At 38.7% G+C, this 20730-nt stretch overlaps 1 protein-coding gene across 6 annotated transcripts in view; it reads right to left on the bottom strand.

Annotated features, from left to right (window-relative positions):
* TRPC1 (transient receptor potential cation channel subfamily C member 1) overlaps positions 1–20730 on the bottom strand; it is an 80565-nt gene that overhangs the window by 4195 nt on the left and 55640 nt on the right. For all 6 annotated transcript variants that reach the window (XM_058661394.1, XM_058661395.1, XM_058661396.1 and 3 more), the window contains 4 exons: positions 18666–18805; positions 17412–17555; positions 2033–2208; positions 1111–1312 (listed from right to left, as the gene is read on the bottom strand). In XM_058661394.1, coding sequence (XP_058517377.1) covers positions 1111–1312; positions 2033–2208; positions 17412–17555; positions 18666–18805 — 662 coding nt within the window. The remainder of the gene's footprint in view (positions 1–1110; positions 1313–2032; positions 2209–17411; positions 17556–18665; positions 18806–20730) is intronic.

Genomic DNA, 20730 nt, shown 5'->3' with positions numbered 1-20730 from the left:
CAGAACTTTAAGAAAGACAAATACTGGGGCCAATGTTGTGGCATGTGGGTTAAGCTGCCACCTACAATATCAGCAACCCATATGGGTGTCAGTTGGAGTCCCAGATGCTCAATGTTCAATGCAGCTCCCTGTTAACACGCCTGGGAACTCAGTGGAACATGGCCTTAGCAAGCGGCCCTTGGCATCAGGTGCCAGATGAAGTTCCTGGCCATGGAAGCCATTTGGGAAGTAAATCAGGGAATGGAAGATCTCTCTTATCTCCTCTGTCTAAAACTGTGGTTCTCAAATCAATCAGTAAACCCTTAAAAAAGTAGCTTCACCAAAGCATCTATTAAAAATAAATACACAGGGGGAGGAGATCAGGTAAGTCTTCTCAGAGGTGCAGGTGTCTAAACTCTCAACCACATGGCTGTGGCTGGGGGAACCTGTGTGGGCCAGGCTTCCTGCTGAGGGTCCTCGCTCCCTGTCCACTGCTGCCAAGTGGTAGGCGAATCCTGGTGGTCCAAGCCTGAAATCCGAGAATTTCCTCTGTACACAGCAATCATGCTGCGGGGGCGAGGGGGTTTGGACAGCTCTAGGCATGCTCAGGATCATGGCTCTGCCCACCGCTGCCATGTTGGTGGGCAGAGTCCAGGTAAGTCTGCTCAGAGGTGCAGGTATCTGAATCTCTCAACCACGTGGCTGTGGCTGAGGGAACCTGTGGTAGGTCAAGCTTCCTGCTGGGGACCCTGGCTCCCCATCCACCGCTGCTGGGGAAGGTTGGGCTTATGGGTGGCTTCACCCCCTGGCCGTTCAGCAGCGAGCTCTGGGGTCTTGGGAGTGTGGAATTACTGCCTAGGGACATCTATGGAAAAGGTCACAGTATGTGTAGGTGTGGAATGAATCCTGAGGGACACTCAAAGACAAGGCCACTGTACTTGTAGGTTAAGCAAGGGGACTGAGACCTGGTGATCTGGAGGGGAGAGAATGAAGTTCAGTATGGGTCAGACGCATGCACTAGCCCACATGGGAATCTGGAGTTGGGCTGGTTAGCACTAATCATCTCTGTAAAAATCATCAAGAATAAAAATAATTAATCATTTAAAAATACATAAAAGAATCAACACTTACTGCTATCAACTGAAAGCTTTTATGAAGCATGGCCACCAGCAGCTTGGTGAGCACAATCACCACCACGACGTTGTACGTGCCGACAATCACAGCACCAACAAAGGATTGCAATTCTTCTCCATAGCTAAACCTTGTGACAAAGATGGCCACATGTGCTAAGGAGAAAATATACCAGAACAAAGCAAAGCAGGTGCCGATGAACCTGTAACGACAACCACTTTTCTGCTTAAAACGGAGCTTGGTGAAATAAAGTACCAAAAATGAATTCGCTTTTAACATACTTATATAAATGGTCCAGTGAGAAATCGTGAATATTTGATGAAATAAATGAAGCTGGTCTCCACAGTACAGATACGTCTAACTTTCACTGAGGACGCAGACGCAAAAGGAGAGAAATTATTCCTGTTTAACCTTTGGCTGTTTTTTGTCTGTTTTCGACACAGCAGCCTCTGCGATGGATGGAGCTGTGATGGCTTTTGTCTCCGTTATTCCATCTGCAAATGCTGTTCCTTAGCACTTTCTTCCTCTCCAGTGACAGGCCTGGATTTGAATGTCATCTCTCCTGGGGCAATTCCTAGTCCTCTCTCTAACTACACCCTCTCTAGGCTGAGCAGTCTCTCGACCAAGCTTTCTGGGATTTATAGTCCATCTCACTAAGCGTGCTTCATTTATTTTTTTTATTCGCTGCATTCTCTCTCTGGAAAGTAAGCTCCATGTGGGTGGTTGCGTTGACTAACACTGCAGTCAGTCCACACTCAGCGTCTGGCATAGGGCATATGTTAAATGAAGACTTACTCATTTGATTCTATTTTAACGATAACACACAAAGCAACTCAAGAATACAGTAGGAGTGCAATGGGAATATAAAAAATATAAGCTAGGGAGGAAAACCTGTTTGTTACAAACATTAAAGGACACTCACGAATGGAAGGTGTCGTTGCTCTGTTGCTCACAGAAGATGCCCACACAGTCTTTCTGCTCTTTGGGAGAGTAGCCTTTATCGTACAGCTGCGTCAAGCCAATGGTGAAAGAGAACAAAACAAGAAGGAACATCCCAAGAAATTTCCCAAAATCTTGTAACATCTGTCCCATTGAAATCTGTGGAGTACATCACATGGATGTTCATTAAAAGAACAGAGAATCGAGATATTACATCACCTGGCAATAAAAGGTTGAATGATTTTAGAACTTTGAAAAATATCAAAATTCCATCTGTCTAACCAAAAAAAAAATCACTTCGGTTGTGCCAACAATATGCGTGCTGGACAGTACGTTTGCAGCTGGATCAGGTCTGCAGAGGACATTGCTGCTATCGCAGTAGAGGCAGAGGCAAGAAATAAAAGGAAAATAAATGTGTACATTGATACATACAGCTGCTTAAAATTTAAAATAATTACAGCACAGCCTTTCCAATGAAAATAAATACATCTGTAAAAATCATCATAGCACACATTTTCAAATTTATCTATATTTAAAATATAAAATACTGACACAACAAATTTCAGTCTATTTTTGCAACCAATTCTAAACCAATTCCTATACAACAGTTCCTTCTTTGGGACTATCTTAATTGCTTTTGCCAAGGTAATCTATTTTCTCTTCTTTTGGGTCCGTTATAAGAAACTATTATGCGTGCAAGGCAGATGAGAATGCCGTTTTAACAGGAGTGTCTTGTAATTTAAACATGTCTAAGTGCCTCTGAGAGCATCACCCGGGTCCATTTTCATTCTCCTTCAAAATCTGTGGATCAGGAACGTTTCTTAAATTCTTGGTGTTCAAAATAGTATGCAGATTTGTAAAATTTCACAGAATTTTTTTGACCCAGCGCTTCTATTTCGAGGAATTTAGCCAATAGATAACTCATGTAAAGACACATGTGAAGTTGGCCCTCCATTTCCATCAGCTGTCAACTGTACTTTCCTCAGCTGGGGGGGTGGGGGGGCAGGTCATGTTTTTGCTGAAGTGTACTTCGTAGTTAGGTCTGTGATGCCTATGGTCTGTTCTGAATATGTACAGACTTTCTTCTTTTTTATTGTCTTCAGAGTATAATATAAACTAGTTAGCCAGTATTTACATTATATTAAGTATTACAAGTAATCTGGAGGTGATTTAAAGCACAGCAAAGAATATTTATACATAATATACACATGTTATATACTATATATACAGATATTGGGATCCATGGGACGTCCTTGAACTAGTCCCCTCCTGTATACCAAGGGAAAGCTGTATATATCATGATATTCCTTGCAGAATTGTTAGACGTAGCAAAAAAAAAAAAAAAAAAAAAAAAAAAAGAGAGAGAGAGAGAGAATACCCTTAATACTGTTTTTAAAGGATGAAATACATTTATATTTGCTGACATGGAGAACTAAGCTTATAAGTTAATAGGGTTTTCCAAGAATGACACAAATGCACTTCTAAGATCTTGGTCAAAGCAGTGCCTTAGGAGTGAGAAACACCTGCTCTCTGAGTTCTCCTGCTTCCTAACAGTCTCTACCAGGATGACTCAGGCTGCTGTTTGCAAAGCTGGCATCCCACACAGCTCCGCTTCCTGTCCTGATTGCTCCATTTCCAATTCCGCTTCCTGCCAATGGCCTGGGAAAGCAGTGGAGGATGACCCAAGTGTTTGGGCCCCGGCCATTCCAACTGGAAACCTTGGCTCCTGGATTTCCTTGCAGCTCTCTGGGGATGAAAGATCTCTCTCAGTCTCTCTATCTCCCTCCTTCCCTCCCTTCCTCTCTGTCTCTCCTGTTCTATCTTCAACTCTTTCAAGTAAAATAAACAGATCTTTTAAAAATATAAGTTTTGAATTTATGGGAAGCTAACAGTATTTTAACATTTTATCGGCGTGCAGCAGTCTTTCAATCTATAGAACTTGAGTTGCACAACAGGAATTTTAAATATTTCCTGTAGAAATGATTATTATTGTTGTCACAGATACAAGTATTTATGTACAAGTGCCTTATAAATTTTCCTATGAAAATGCTAATACATTATGTCAGTTATTTCACATTTCATCTAGAAAGACAAATATGGGTTAGTTTATGTCAAATTGGGAAATTTTGAAGACTAATTGCAAGTTTCAGCAATTCTAGTTTTAATTCAAGTAAAATGGTAAAACAGTTATTATGAACTTCAGTTGCCAATAGTTTAAATAATAATAGTGTTTTAAATAATAATATTTACACTAAAGCAAAACAATACCTAATTTGTACCTTGTAACTATTTTGTTATTTAGAGCACTGCCCCTTAGGACTCTCTCCAAGGACTCCTTCAGGCAGACTGCCAGTGTAACTTTATCAGTGATTATTATTTTTTAAAGGTTTTATTTATTTTTATTGCAAAGTCAGATATACAGAGAGGAGAAGAAACAGAGAGGAAGATCTTCTGTCCAATGATTCACTCCCCAAGTGACCACAATGGCCAGAGCTGAGCCGATCAGGACCCAGGAGCCTCTTCTGGGTCTCCCACACAGGTGCAGGGTCCCAAGGCCTTGGGCCATCCTCGACTGCTTTCCCACGCCACAAGCAGGGAGCTGGGTGGGAAGCAGGGCTGCCGGGATTAGAACCGGCGCCATATAGTATCCGGCACGTTCAAGGTGAGGACTTTAGCTGCTAGGCCACTGCACAGGCTCTACTATTTTTAAAGTGGTATTTTTAACTTAGCCTAACAGTCTTTTAAGGTAAGACCCTATCTTGGTAAGACTCACAGACTGGATATAATAATTAAAATATTGATTATATGACTACCTTTTATATGTCTTTTATCTAACACTTTGCCTCATTTTCTAAGAACTTAAAAAGCAAAAAATCCATTGCGAAGTATAGCTCAAGATGCAAAACACTTGAAATCACTCGATTCCTCAGAAACGGCATCTCTGGGCTACTGAATCATATCTGGTAATGATCCTGTAAAATCAAACAGCTGACCAGACATAAAGTATTCACCTAGAACTCAAGCACTACACTAACTTGTATCATCTTTTGGGTATTCCATAATTAACCAACTCAAAAGCGGGCAGGCGGATGCATGCAGACATTTGTGAACAGTCCACCGTGGGGCAGATCCTGGGCTACACATTTCACAATAAACGGATCCATTTAATCTTCACAACAATAGACATAAAAATGAAGGCCCACAGAGATGGAATAACAGGAAGTGATACAGCAAAATTTGGAACCAAGCTATCAGAATCCAAAGCAATGGCTCTGTCCATGTGCGACATTTGTAAGTCTAATAATCAGATCAGATAGCAAAGCAAGATATTTTGATCAAAGCACTTTGAATTTTCATAAATGCTGAGGCCTAAGAGGGCACGCAGAGACTCTCAGAGTCCCTCTCCTTAAGTGATTTGTTTTTCAGCACCACGTCAAATTAATCCTCAGCTAATATGTCTGCTTTAGGGATCCGCCTTGGAGCACCCTAACCAACTAACACGAGGCCTGTAGTTGAACCGTCTAGAACCACATGACATGGCTTAAATCGCTAGCAAAGAAACATTTCTAGTTTCAGAAACATACCTCCTATCCTGAGAAGGGAAGGAAGGGGGTTAAGGAAAAAGCTTAATAATTGAGAAAATTCTCTTTTCTCTCCTTTGGAGATTAAACAATCTTTTCCACTCAGTTTTTCCAGATGTGAAGCCTGAAGGGTGAGGTCAATTCAGCCCAGAAAAGCTGGCAAGGGAGACTCGTTTTTTCCACGACAGCTTATCACCGAATCAGAGAAGAGACAGCAGTGTTTCATAGTGGGAAGGGGAAAAAGGGAGGGGAAAATAAAAGTCTTTCTGGCTTGACAGCTGGTATTTAATCAATCACCCAGTCTTATCCAACATGACAATAATTACTCAAAGTGGTATGTTTCTCTTTGGATAGATCTTGGACTTGAGAATTCCTTGAACACCAAGAGAAAAACTCCTGGGAAGTTGTTTTCTCTGAGAGTCATGCCTCTCTCCCTGCTGTCATCCTAGACCTGTTCTAGCCCCACACTTTAACTGCCAGGGTGAGAAGAACCTTCTTAATAACTGATGCCGGTCGTACCTTCAAAATCATCCCCTAGTGAAGGATTAAGGTGTATCTCCATCTTTCTGAGACTACAAGCAATACTTTAAAGACTTCTACTTCCAACTGGAATTCAATTTATTTGCAAAGAAACTTGTAGTTCACGACTGGATTAAACTCCACTCTGTTTCAATACAATACTACAGGAGCTGTTAAAGTCACTGTAGCTACTGCTTCTTAGGATTTACATAACAGAAATCAACATTTATAGAGCATTTGGTATAGGCCAAGCACTGTTTGTACAGATAGTATTTTTCATTTTAAAAAGAGAAAAGAAGAAGAAGAGAGAGAAACCATGTCACCATAATGTTGAAAATTAGATTATGATAGCTAGACGATTCTGTGAAATGAATACTCTATTTGTCTTCTAAATAAGGAAAAGTCCTAATGTCATTAGGATTGCCTCTGCTCAAATCAGTGGAAGATAAAATATGCTTGTCTCTTTCTGGGTAACAGTTTTGAATGAATATAACAGAACGGGAAACAATGGACACAGCCTAATGTTTGTCATGGGCCATCACTATGTTTAGTGGCTGGTACCTATTAAGCACTTAATACAGATCTCTGAAGGAGCAAGTAGGCTGTGGTTGGCACTAGAGCCATCCCAGTAGGATCCCAGTTGGATTCCAAACCCTCCTTCTGCAAGGAATCAGATCCATGCAGTGGAATCTTGGAGCAGGAGAAGTCGCTAATAGCACATCTTCTTTTCTAAGCTACAAGTACTGAGGGGGAAGCATGTGGGACCAGGCGGGAAAAGAGGGAGAGTGTTGTGTAACCGACTAATCATCTAGCTACCAGTGTTAGAGATTAATTCATTTCAAACACGTGGGTAAACCAGGAAGATTATTTTTAATGTGGAAATTCTTAAAGTTGGCCAACAAAAGACTAAGAATCAATAACAAAAGTTAATGAGGGAATCATATCACTCTGTGCACAGTAAACACAGAGAGGCAATGTAGCCTAGTGGCTACGGTCACCAGCCCTGGAGCCAAATCCCCTGGGCTGCAATCCAGTTCTGCTACTTACCAGCTCTATGGCCTGATGCAAGTTATTTAGTGTCTCTATGCCTCAATTTATTCCTCTGTAAAATGGAAATAGAAGTCTGCCTCTTAGAATAGTTTTAAGGATTAAATAGATAATAAATGTAAATAGAGATCTTAGAACAGTAGTTGGCACCTAACAAGTGCTGAATAAATGTTTTCTCTTACCATCACTATCACCACAATTACTGATTTATGCCCATCCATGATTCCAATATTTGATGACATGGATTAACTGACATCCTTCAGCAAAGTAACAGGACAAACTCCAGGTTGGTCTCTAGAACCACAGACGCTGCTTGAACCCTCAAGTCTACCACTGACCAGTTCTGTGAACTATGTGACCTTTCAACACATTCGATTCTCCACATATAAAATGAAAATAATAAAACAAAGATTGTGATGAAGAGTAAGTACGTGGAATATACTTAGCGTGACGCCTACTACACACAAAACATTGCACAGATATCAGCTGCTATCATTGTTTTCAATAAACAGCTATAACAGCAGCTAGAATGTAATCCTATTTCTCGCACTGGTTGGCACTTGTGTCTACTTAGCCCCATTCAAAACAGTTTTTCAATTTAATTGACAAATATTATTGACTTCTGTGGCAAAGTAGTGACTAAAGTGGAAAAGGGGGAATTAAGATATAGTCCTCATCCTTAAAAATTTTTTTAATTTGGGCCCGGCGGCATGGTCTAGCGGCTAAAGTCCTCGCCTTGAACGCCCCGGGATCCCATATGGGCACCGGTTCTAATCCCGGCAGCTCCACTTCCCATCCAGCTCCCTGCTTGTGGCCTGGGAAAGCAGTCGAGGATGGCCCAATGCATTGGGACACTGCACCCGTGTGGGAGACCTGGAAGAGGCTCCTGGTTCCCGGCTTCGGATCGGCACAGCACCGGCCCGTTGCGGCTCACTTGGGGAGTGAATCATCGGACGGAAGATCTTCCTCTCTGTCTCTCCTCCTCTCTGTATATCTGACTTTGTAATAAAATAAATAAATCTTTAAAAAATTTTTTTTTTAATTTAGTAAAAACACCATAACTTTAAGACAAACTCATTAGAGGTTGAAAGAAGTAATTCATATAATGTACAGTAATTGACTTTGGCTAAGGGAACACAGCAGCTGGCACATGGTCCCTCTCCCTGAAATAACACATTATATACACCTCTTTTCCATGCATCCTTCCAGGCTACATTCTGTTTTCACTTCTATTTTAACCGTGCATCAGCTTGATAATAAGTCAGACCCTGGGAGGGAACAGGGTTAAGTACTTGGGACTCTGACACCCACATGTGAGTTCTGAATTTACATCTGCCTCCCGGCTTCAGCTTGGCTCAGTCCTGACCATTCTAGGGAAATGGGGATGAAGCAGATGGGGTACCTGGGTGTCTGTCTGCCTCTGTTTTTCTGCCTCTCAGATAAAACACACACAAAAAAACATGTTTTTGAAAAAAGTGAAATTTCAACAAGCAAAGGATATGGCAAGGATATTTCAAGCAAAAAAAATGGCATGGAAGTGGATAACCATAGGATAATGTGTTGCACTAGGGTGAGTCACGGGCCTTCCCCAAATAAGTTATTTGGAGAAGGAATAGGAGATAAATACAGAGAGAGATAGGCTAGACAGTAAGTGGGATCAGATGGTAAAATATCACTGTCCAAGAGTTGTTCTGAGCTTCAAGCCTGTCTGCAAAATAAATGACTAATTTAATGAATAATAATAAAATGTCAAGTACTAGTAACAAAACAATCTACCCACGGCTGAATATACGATCATTTTATCTGTTTCACTATAGGCTAATTCCATGAACTTAATTTGCTTGAGATCTCAATTTACATGTTGTATCAACTTAATACTATTAGCATCTATTCTATTTTCCAAACTATCTCCGTTTGGATGGTGAATTTTTGTCATTCAAACTAAGAGAAATCTGTATCCCTGCTGAAGATTATAAAATCAGTTAAAATAAAAGTCCACCACTTCTAAATCTGTACAGACTTGGAAAGAAAACATGTTAGTAACTAGAAGTAACTTCAATAAACAACGGTAGCAACGATACGAAAATATTATCTGACATTTTGTTTTGTACTTGAAAAGGAAAAAGTTGTGCTGTCGTTAAAGCACTTAACAATCTATTATAGTTTTCTTTTGTACTTGAGTTACTTTTATTTTCATAACTGGATTGTTTTAATTGAATTCTTTACTTATGAAGAACAAAATGGAAGATTTTAAAAAGAAATTTTCTACATAAAATTACTTTAGACTACCATAGCACTATTGTGTAATACAGTTAAATCATGTTAATAAGACTACATTGGAAAATGTTTTTAAGTTTCTTTCAGAAGTGACATCATCAAGATGGGAGAACAGAAAGTTCTAGACTGCCCTTTTCTCATGCACATACTAACACAATAGCAACGACACACATATCAGTTGCCCTTGTGAGAAAGCCAGAAACTGCCTAAAAGCTTGTGCATCCTGAGTACAAAGCCAGGAACAATAAAACCAGTAGGAAAAGCCGTGGCACCCTCTTGCCAAAATTCTCAACCTTGCCTGGCATAATGCCAAATGAGTAGGGCAGCATCCCAAGCTCTTGGCTTCTCCAGAGAAAGGAACTGGGCTGCATATTTCGTGTTCTAACTTCTCTGGATGATACACAAAGGACTGGCCCCTAATTCACACGGCTGGGAGCTGAAAGAACCTGGCACATGCTAGACTCGCAGGAGCTACAGGCAGGAAGGCAGTCATTAGAACCAGCCTTCAGGAGGTCATCAAAGAAAACAGGTCATAAACCTCAGTTCCCAAACAGATAAATAGTTGGACTAGTTATCTAATACACCAATTGGCTTCTAGCTTGTGTGTGTCAGAAAACCCACAGAACCCAGCACACACTGGTCTTCTGGTACTAGAGAGAGTCAGGTAGTGGTTTGAAATCCTGGGTAGATCTTGTAACAGTTCCTTTCCTCAACTCAGCAAAGGTTGATAAACTATTTCCCAGAGTTCCAACTGCTCTGGGAAGGTCCTTAGGGATTGACTTGTCACAGTTGTCTTAAGCCACCGATGGAACTCACTATTTTCTAATTGATTGGAGGATGCTAAGAACAAACTGACAATTTGGGCTAACAGGATTCAAAATAGCCATCATAAAGTTGCAAGCTGGAAAGAACAAACAGAGGGAGAAGTTTGAGAAAGGTACAGCAAGTTTTATAACGAAGTAAATAGAAACCCAGAAGTTGAAGAATACACTAAAACATTCAACAGAGGATCAACAGCATTCTAAATCAAGCAGAAGAAATCAGAAAATGTAACACAAGTCATTTGAAATTATCCAATCAGAAGAGCAAAAATAAAAGTAGAATGGAAAGGAGTGAAAACAGACTAACAGATTTACAAACACTTCAAAAAGACTGACAAATGTGTAATGGAAGGAAGAAGAAAGAAAAAAGTCCAGAGACGATTCAAAGAAATGATGGCTGCAAACTTCTCCAATCTGAAAACAGAAGTGTCATCCTGATCCAGGGACACTCAAAGAACCCAAAGGAATCCACACTGAGATACGTTATAAACTGTCAAAAGTCCAAGATGGTGACAAAGACAATTCTGAAGAGGAAAGCAACTTGTTATCAACAAGATTATGTGTAGATTTTTTTAAAATCACAAATTTTACAGATATGAAGAGGGTGGGGTGTTTTATTAAGTATGTTAGCAAAATAAAACAAAACTCAAATCCTGTCAGTCAATGCTGTACCTACTAAATTCTTCAAAAATGAGATAAAGATTTTCCCAGAAATCATTGCTGGGGGGTTTCATTATCATTTCACTTATCTTACAAAAAAGCAAGAATGAATCTTCAACTTGAAAACAGAGGACACTGAATGCCAACATGCTAAGAGCCTGTGGGTACAGGTACTTGTTACAACAGCTAACACCAAGTCTGTGACCATATTTCTGGAACCTCTCCAGACTGTACCTTCTCCTGAAGCACACCCTGAGCACTAGTCAGTGACAGTTGAAGCACCTGGATCTAACACCCACACAGGAGTGCTGTACTTCATGGCTCTAGCCTGGCCTAGCTCCAGCTGCTGTGGGCATTTGGAGAATGAACACAGATTGCCTTAGCCATCTGACTTTGTGTCTCTGCCTCTCTTTCCTTCTCTGTTTTTCAAGTAAATACACATACATAACAATTGAAGCGTTAAAAACTCATTAGTAAAGGTAAACATTCATCTAAAAAATTTAACAGAATAGTGTGTTACTGTATTGGTGGTGAGAAAATCACCTTTAACTCTAGCATGAACGTTGAAAATATTAAAAATAACTATAAATTTGGGCCTGGTGCAATGGTCAAGTGGTTAAATCCTAGCCTTAAATCCACCAGGATCCTATATGGGTGCCAGTTCATGTCCTGGCTGCTCCGTTTCCCATCCAGCTCCCTGCTTGTGGCCTGGGAAAGCAGCAGACGATGGCCCAATGCTATGGAACCCTGCATCTGTATGGGAGAACCAGAAGAAGCTCCTGGCTTCTAGCTTTGGATCAGCTCAGCTTTGGCTGAACTGGGGAGGGAACCAGTGGATGGAAGATCTTTGTCTCTATCTCTCCTCTCTGTAAATCTACCTTTCCAATAAAAATAACAAATACATCTTTTAAAAATACCTATAAATTTAAATGTGGTAGTAGCTACACAATATAAATAGTTGTTAACTGTAACATCAATAGGATAAAGTGAGTAAAAGGAGAAGCAAAAATGTGAAATTATTACAGGTAACTAAATTATAATTAGCTTAAAACAGACACTTCGAAGACATTTTATGTAACCTCATGGTAACCATGAAGAAACTAGTAGGAAATATTTTCACTAAAGAAAACACAGAGTGGAGTCAAAATACATCAATTTAAAAAAGCGAACAATGAAGCATAAGGAACAGCATCAAGAGAGGAAAAGAACGAAAGATCTGGCAGATAAGAATGAACAAACTAAGGGGAAAGATCAAAGATGATTTCAAAGAGTACAAACAGCACCTGTGCCTCCTTCTGCCAGAGAAGAACACAGAGAAACACAAAGAAAACTGATTGAAAGAAAACTTCAATAAAAAGTGACAGTAATTTGAGGCTAGTGTTGTGACATGGCATGTTACAGCACTGCCTACGACTCTGTCACCCCACGTGAGTCCTGGTTCAGGTCCCAATTGCTCCACTTCCCATCTAACTCCCTGCTAATGTGCCTGCGAAAGCAAATGGAAGATATTCCAAGTACTTTGACCTCTGCACTCACATGAGAGATGGGATGGGATTCCAGGCTGCTGGCTTTGGCCTATGCCCAGCTCCAGCCTAGCCCAAGACATTGTGGTCATTTAGGTGGGACCAGCAGGTAAAAGAGCTCTCACCCACTCACTCTCTCCCTCCCTGCCTCTATTTCAAATAAAATCAATCTCTAAAGGGGTGGGGGAATGAGAAGAACTCTTTGGAGCACACAGAAAGGAACACTATGGCTCCCACCTTAGCTTTCCTGAAGAAACTGCTGGCTCTCACTGTATGATCCTTGGCATGACCTGCACAGAGCCTGTGAAATCCCACTATATTCTGCTGCTACAGAGCTGTGTCTGTTGTTTTTATAATTCCCCCGTGGTCCCCCTGGGAACTCAAAGAGGAATCCATCTGCATGCCAATTCTCTAAGCCTGCAACTGAAGGTGTACAATCCCTGGTATACCATGCAATCACCATCTGGGATCTGTGAAAGGTACCCACCAAATCTGGCTGCTCTGGGACAGTAACTGTCAGGATTCAGGTGACATTCCATGGAGTCACCTGTTCACGACAAGGGAGCTGAGTAAGGACTCCACTGCATGTTGCAGCTCTGGTAGTTTGTTCTGTAAGTCCTAGGGACATCCACGCACATCCATGGGGCCTCAGGCTGCATTCTACTAACTCAGTGGAGAATTACCAGCAGAGCCTATGATGAAGCTGTGGGATGTGGGTAAGGCCCCTTCCAAATCCCCTGGGCCTGTGAATGCTCTTGCTGTTCTCCATGGTCACCTGAGTTCACCCTGGGAGACCTGGGGAGGCTCCCTGTGCATTCACCTGCAGCAGTACTACCTAGGAGAAACGGATGAATTCCCAGAAAGATAAAACCTGCCCACACTGAGTCATGTTCAGCAGTCTGAACAGACCTGTAGCTAGTACTTGAATCAGTAATTGAGAATGTCTAAGAAACGGAAGTCTAGGATCAGATGCCTTCACTCGGGGATCCCACCAATTCTTTTCAAATGCTTAAAGAAAATGAAGAGGAGTAAACAATTCTAAGATAAATTTATGATGCCAATGTTAACCTAATACAGACAGCTGAAAATGACGCTATAAGAAAATACAAGTCAATATCTCTAAAGAATCTAGACAGAAAGCAAACCAAAATTGACACCTGAAAAAGTTCATACAACTAACCATCCTTGGTTATAAGGAAAAAATTGATGAATCTGATATACAATATTGACCTGAATGAATGACAAAAATCAGGTGATCATCTCAATACATTCAGAAAAAAGCTAAACAGTCTTTTATGATTAGAATGGCTAGGCATAGAAAGAGAATATATCAATATAATAAAGCTAACATAATAATAATAAGAGGAAAAATGAAAGTTTCCCAGTAACATCAGAAATAAGGCAAGGATGCTCATCTTCAAAAGTTTAATTTGGGTCCAGAGTTGTAGCGTAGGGTTAAGCCAGCACCAGGGATACCAGCATCCCACATGGGCACTGGTTGGAGTCCTGGCTCTCCTGCTTCCAATTGAGCTTCCTGATAATGTGCCTGGAGAAACAGAAGGTCCAAGCGTTTGGGACCCTTCCATTCACACGGGAAACCCAGGTGAAGTTCTGGGTTCCCGGCTTCAGCCTGACTCAGACCTGCCCACGACAGCATTTTGACGAGTCAACCAGAAGATGGAACATACCTGTTTCCCTGTATCTCTCACTTTCTGTGTAATTCTGCCTTTCAACTAAATACATAATTCTTTTTAAAAAGGAGTTGCAGTCAACAAAGCACTAGAAATCCTAGCAATTAGGTGAGAAAAATAAAAAGGCATTCACAATGGAAAAGAGAAACAACAGGAAAGAAAAAAACAAAACTTTCTTTGCATATTTCATGATCTTCTACACAGAATAGTGTATATTCTGCAAACGGTTAGAAGCAAGACATAAATTCAGTAAAATAAACACACAAATTACAATTTAGTGAAACTAACACATAAATCACAATTCTATAACTAATAACTCAAATATCTAAATAGGAAACTAAGAAAACAATCCTTGACAACAGCATAAGAATAAAAAGAAATAAACTTAACTAAGGAAATAAAGGAGTTGTATACTGAAAATTACAAAACGCTGAGAAAAGAAATTGAAGAAGACATGGACAAATGAAAAGACACACCATGTCAGGATTAGAAGACTTACTTTGTTAAAATGTGATTGTTGGGGCTAGCACGGTGGTATACCCAATTAAGCCAGCACTTGGGTCACCAGCAACCCATGTGGTCTCCAGTTCATGTCTCGGCTACTTCATTTCCAATCCAACTCTCAGCTAATGTAAAGAGAAAAGCAGTGGAGGATGGCAAAGGTACTCAGGCCCCTGCCACCTGTGGGAGATCTAGAAGAAGCTCCAGGCTGCTGACTTTCGCCTGGCCCAGCCATTGTGGCTACCTAGGGAGTGAACCAGTGAATGGAAGATCTCTCTCTTTCTGTAACTCTTTCAAATATATATATATAAATATATTCACACATATATTTAAATGTCCATTTTTATCTAATTGATGCATGGATTCTATACAATCGCTATCAAGATTCCAGTGGCATTATTTTTATAGAATAATAATTCTAAAATTTATAGTAGTAAATAATCTTGAAAAAGAATAAAGTTGGAGGTGTCACATTTTCTGATTTCAACATATTATATTTATACATTTATTATACTGCAAAGCTACAGTAATTAAAGTGTATGGTGCTATAATAAAGACATCAGTAAAAAGGAATAAAGTATTCAGAAATTAATTCAACTGATCTTGCGCTGAGAATACAGAATGGGAAAAGGAAAAGCTCCTCACCAATGCTTGCTGGAAAACCGGGATATCCACAGAGAAAAGAATGAAATCAGACCCTTTTCAGGCATATGTATAAACATCAACTCAAAATGGGTTAAAAGACTTAAATAAAAGATGTAAAACTGTGAAACTCCTAGGAGACATACATATTTGTGATCCTAGTCTTGGTATTGATTCATGGATATGACACCAGAAATACAGGAAACAAAAGTAAAAACAGGCAAGTGGAACTATATCAAACTAAAAAAAAAAAAAAACAACAAAAAAACTTAAAAAATAAGGAATCCTGTGAAGTGCAGTGTGCCAAGTGGGCCAATCACAGAAGCAAAACCATGCTGGATTCCATTTATATAAGGTAAATCAAATAGTCAAATGTGTAGAAGTAAAAAATACAACTGTGGTTGCTAGCGGCTAGAAAGGGAAGCAAGCAGGGAACTGTTAATCAAGAGGTGTAATTTAATTTGGGCAAGATAAGTAAGCTTTGGAGATCTGACATACAATACGTTAAAATCTGATATTTGTAATTAAGTAAACCTGAATTTAAACCCTTACAAGTTAACTCATTTAAAATAATATTTACATAATTTTTGTACAGTTTGAAAATTATGTATTAAGTCTATACTTATCTGGTTACTTCCTTTATGGAATAAATAAAATAATCCACAAGCTTTAAACAGCTATAGTTCTCACAACTAATACCGTTTGGCAACAAAGAAAATAATAGGCTCTGTGAATTTTCTAAAGGCATATCTAAAGTATCTAAAAATTATAGGTAGAAACAGAATAAACATTTTCAAAGGGCTTTTGATAGTTTGTAATCATTTCTGGATTTGAGTAGATGACATAATATACCCAAAATAAAATATTAAGTTAAAATTATTTGAAACAGATCATATAAATAATAAATCTAAATGATATGATTTATTGATATTAAGGATTTTACTAAGAAAAACGCAGGAGAGCAAAAAAAAAAACAACACCAATGTGGTAAATAAAACTAAGAATAAATAAAACAGTGTTTCACATACTGTGTTCTGGAGAAACACAGACTTGAGCATATTTCAAGAAGACTAAGTATGAGATTAAATGAATTGAGATAATGACGTTCTGAACAAGTTAAATTTTTTTCCTCAGAGGCTTAATGTGACATTGTGCACTGTGAATTCCTAGGTGTGTCTCGAGCTATTCAGACCCTCTCACTGAGAGTCACACTTCCAGAAACATTGTTGCAGGATAATATTATATAAGCTTGATCAAGTCTATTTTTTCCTACATATTTTATTTTTCATATCCATGTTTGGAGAAGTTATTATGCATTTTATTTAAAATATCTCTTTTCAAGATATAAAAGAAATCTAAACTGTTGGTATACTGGCTTAGCAAGAAAATGGTGTTCAAATTTCCAAATATGAAAACAGAATACCTAATTTTCCAGACAGGATATTACGTATGCTAGCAGAGCTGATTCTGTCTTCTAAAGCCAGTCAATCAGTAAACTCGGGGGATAAACTATTGGTGAGTCCACTTTTTGGTGTAAAGAGACTTACATTCTAAGACCCTGATATATAATCACACTATTCTGTACAGTTATATTCCATTTCAAAATTTCAGTTTAAAGTATTAAGCTCACTTACATGATCTCTATGAATATTTTTTTCTAAATATGCTGTTTTCCAAATTGTTGGATAATTATTTTGAAAAGTGAAAGCATTTTAAAAAATGTATTTTCAAAAACGTTCAGTAGTAATTTCTGTTTGCACACAATCTCTCCGTATTTGCAATCTATAAAATGGAAAACTTTAAATGTGAAATTCATTTGGTAAAGATGAATTTACAGGTCTTTATAATATTCTACTTTATCTGAGGTGTAATGGTATTTTAAACACATCCATGCTTATGGCTTGAAGGGAGAATGCCTGTGAACCATAGTTTAATAAGCATGAATTTCTGAAAGCAAAGGATTATCACCGAGTCCAAAACAAAAGAGAACATACTGGGTCCTTCTAACTGCTATTTATTTCCCAAAGCACTGAACAAGAAGAAAGATGTAGTAATAATGGAATCGAACAAATATTCCTTTAAGAAGTTTTAATTGTTTACCTGTAGTGGACCCAAGATAGAGCTGGTCGTGTACATAAAAAAGAGACGAAGATAACTCAGAACATTTGCAAATGCAAAAAGCCCTTCCGCCACCAGTGTAGGATGGAATGCATCCCAGTCCTTCCGATCAGCAAAATCATGAAACTGTGGTGAGCAAGGGAAAAAGCCAAACATGAACAGCTCTCCTGATTTGGGAAAACAGAAACAAATACTCTGACTATTGAAGTAAAACCATGTTAGAGATTGTTCAGGGGATCTTAGCCAATGCTTTACAGAGTACCTTTTTCAATAGAAATAATGTTTTAACTAAATAAAACATTTCTAAGTATGTGAAGCAATATCATTTATGCTATAGGAAGATACTTACCCAGAAACTCTTAGACCTAAAGAAAAATAATATTTTAAATTGTCACTAAACTTTTTATAAATGATACATTGGCTACTTTCCTTAAATATCACAACATAAACATTAAATATGTGTATTGTCAGTTGATTAGCAATGATATTTAAATTAGCAGGCATCTGACTTAGGATTTGAGAATGCTTCACATAAATTCACATTTTCCCTTCTAAAACCTGAAAAGGATACATTATTGTACCCACACGTAGAATGGCTCATGTCCCAACGGCCCAGAACAGTCCACAAGTATAGGTATAATTCTTAAAACAGTATTGCCTTTCACTATCAAAACATCACATCTTGGTTAACAATCATACAAGAACTTAGCATCTACAATTAAAGAGATCAGCATGAAAAAACAATATTCTCAATCACTTAATCAAATCATTATATTGATGTGCAAATTACATAAATACAATTTTTATAATTATAATTTCACACTCTGGTTACTCACTCACCATACAGAACATACATGTTCCATATTATTGATCAATTAAATGAATCAATGTTAATGCAAATACTGATGTAAAATAGTTCACCTTTTTTATAGTCTACAAAATGGGATAACAAGCTCTGTCTCACAGAATCCCTATGAGAATAATATCAGATAAACAAATACCCAAGAAGAATCCTATAATAGGTACTATTATTCCCTGTCACATACAGGTAACTATTACTTGAAATTTAGTAATATGCTTTATATTATCATAAACATATGAAACTACAAAGTTTAAAGTGAAAACACACTAGACATAGATTTTGACCGGATTAATTCTGAGTTACATAGCTAAGTTTCCTAGGTCTTTTCAATTCAAACTTCATTTATATTATCAATTGATACAGCATCTATTCACCTTGTTGTGAGCAACCACTTTGAGGGCAAATGTTGCTAAATAAAGGGAATTCATGACGAAACTGAGTTGATTACGGGACTCTTCCAAAAAGTCTTCCAACCCCTCATACCAGAGTCTTTTAATGTCTGACCAAATCATCCCTAGAAAAGGAAGAAAAACAATAAATGAAATATAATTTAAGACTTAAAGTATTAAATAACACTAAGACCAACTCTACCACTCTTTATTCAAAAGAAATGAACATTTTAGTTAAAAATACTTATAAAAGTTGAAAGAAAATAAGCTTAAATATCATGTGACTTGAAAAAAATGTACTTAAGTTTATTTGCCAGAGGGATTTTAAATTATGTGAACCAAGCAAAAAGATGCCAAACACACATACACACACTTTTCCTTTCGAGGCTTAGTATCTGATCTTCTCTCTGTTCAACATTTCAGTGATTTCATCTAGTCTAATGGTTCTAAATACTATCCATATGGAAAAAATTCTCAAATCTATGTATTTACATCTCTAGACCTCCTAAACTCCAATAAGCACATCACTATCTACACCTCCAATCAGATGCCCTATCATGTACAAACTGGACTCGACACTGCACCTGCAGACTTCCTGTCTCAGCCGAGGGCAACCCCACCCTTTTGATTCCCCAGTCTCAATGTCCTTGCTTCATCCTGGACTCCTATATTCTCTTTTCAATTAAAAAAATTTTTTTCAAATTTATATGAAATGAGTAGACTTCAGTTTTTTATGCTACAAACTTAGAAGCGTAGGCATCAGTCCTCCCTGTCTCCCCCTTACAGTTTCTCAAATTATACCACAGCACATCCATTCACCTCACTGTAAGAAGCTTAACTTTCAAATATTTAAAGATATCACAGTATAGCAATTAGCGGTAAGAGAAAAAATATTACATACAATGAAAACAAACTTAAAATGAAAATCCTATTATTCATGAGCATATGCTAATCACAGAGATCATGTTTCCTGGGTTCTGTGTATTCATTGTCACAGATGAGCAAGAACATGATATTTTTCTTTCTGGAACTGGCCTAGTTCACTGAGCATAATGGTTTCCAGCACTCAATGCAAAATCAAATCCTGAAGGCTCTATGTCTAAAAATGTTTTAAAAATGCTCTTACACTCATTTTAGCTTCAAGTCATTATCCTCTCTTGCATGGATTACTGAAATAGCTACGTGACTTCCAGCGCATAGCTTGACTTCCCTAAAATTTATTCAGTACAGAAAACAGAGCAATCTTTTTAAAATGCAAGTGCCCCTTCATTCCTCAAAATCTTTTAGTAGCTCCTAGGGGTGAAAAAAACATTACAGCCAATCCAAACTCTCCATGGGAACACAACAGCTCCGCTTATCTTCTAAGAAAAATATGGAAGGTCAGTTCTGTCCAAACAACCTAGTAGGAAAACTACATCTGGGCCAGGAGGACTATAAAGTGGACCAGAAACCCTGAAGGGATACACAGCCAAGAGTGCATAAAACATTTTGAGGAACCCAGGTCTCAGCTTTTCTGTGTGATGCCTCATTTAACTGGAGTGTTTGTAACGGGAGTCGCACTGTTGGGCTTTTTAAGACATAGCTCCTGTTGTATCTATCTGATTTTCCTACTTGGGGTAACACACCTTCCTGGCTTTATCCCATACAACTGAGTATACCCATTAGGGGGCTGAGAAGCAGGTACTTTTGTTAAGAAGCCCATCCCTCCAAGTGAGGATATACTGAAGCTATAACGCTGACGTGCTATTTCTAGTTTTGTACCTTTCTACAAAGTCAAGTGAGCCTGGTGTCAGGCTTCAATCAGCCTTTTGTGTGAATGCAAATAACAGAAAACCCAAGCCTTCTGCTGCTCCCTGTGCATAGTGGGTACTGTTCTTTCCCATACTCTATTACACTCACAGTCAAAACCAACATCTCCACAGTGGCATCTGACTGTTCCAATCCTACTTCTACACTGGATATTGGCCTCCCTACTTCCCTGTTGTTCTTTGAACATGTCTAGTTCCTGCCTTGCAGTCTTTCCATCGGTTCTTCTAGAAGGAAGCTTCCT

This window comes from Ochotona princeps, chromosome 3 (assembly GCF_030435755.1).
Source record: "Ochotona princeps isolate mOchPri1 chromosome 3, mOchPri1.hap1, whole genome shotgun sequence".
Classification (NCBI taxonomy): Eukaryota; Metazoa; Chordata; class Mammalia; order Lagomorpha; family Ochotonidae; genus Ochotona; species Ochotona princeps.
The sequence above is the reverse complement of the archived record's forward strand: the minus strand, read 5'-3'. Positions and strand labels throughout refer to the sequence as shown.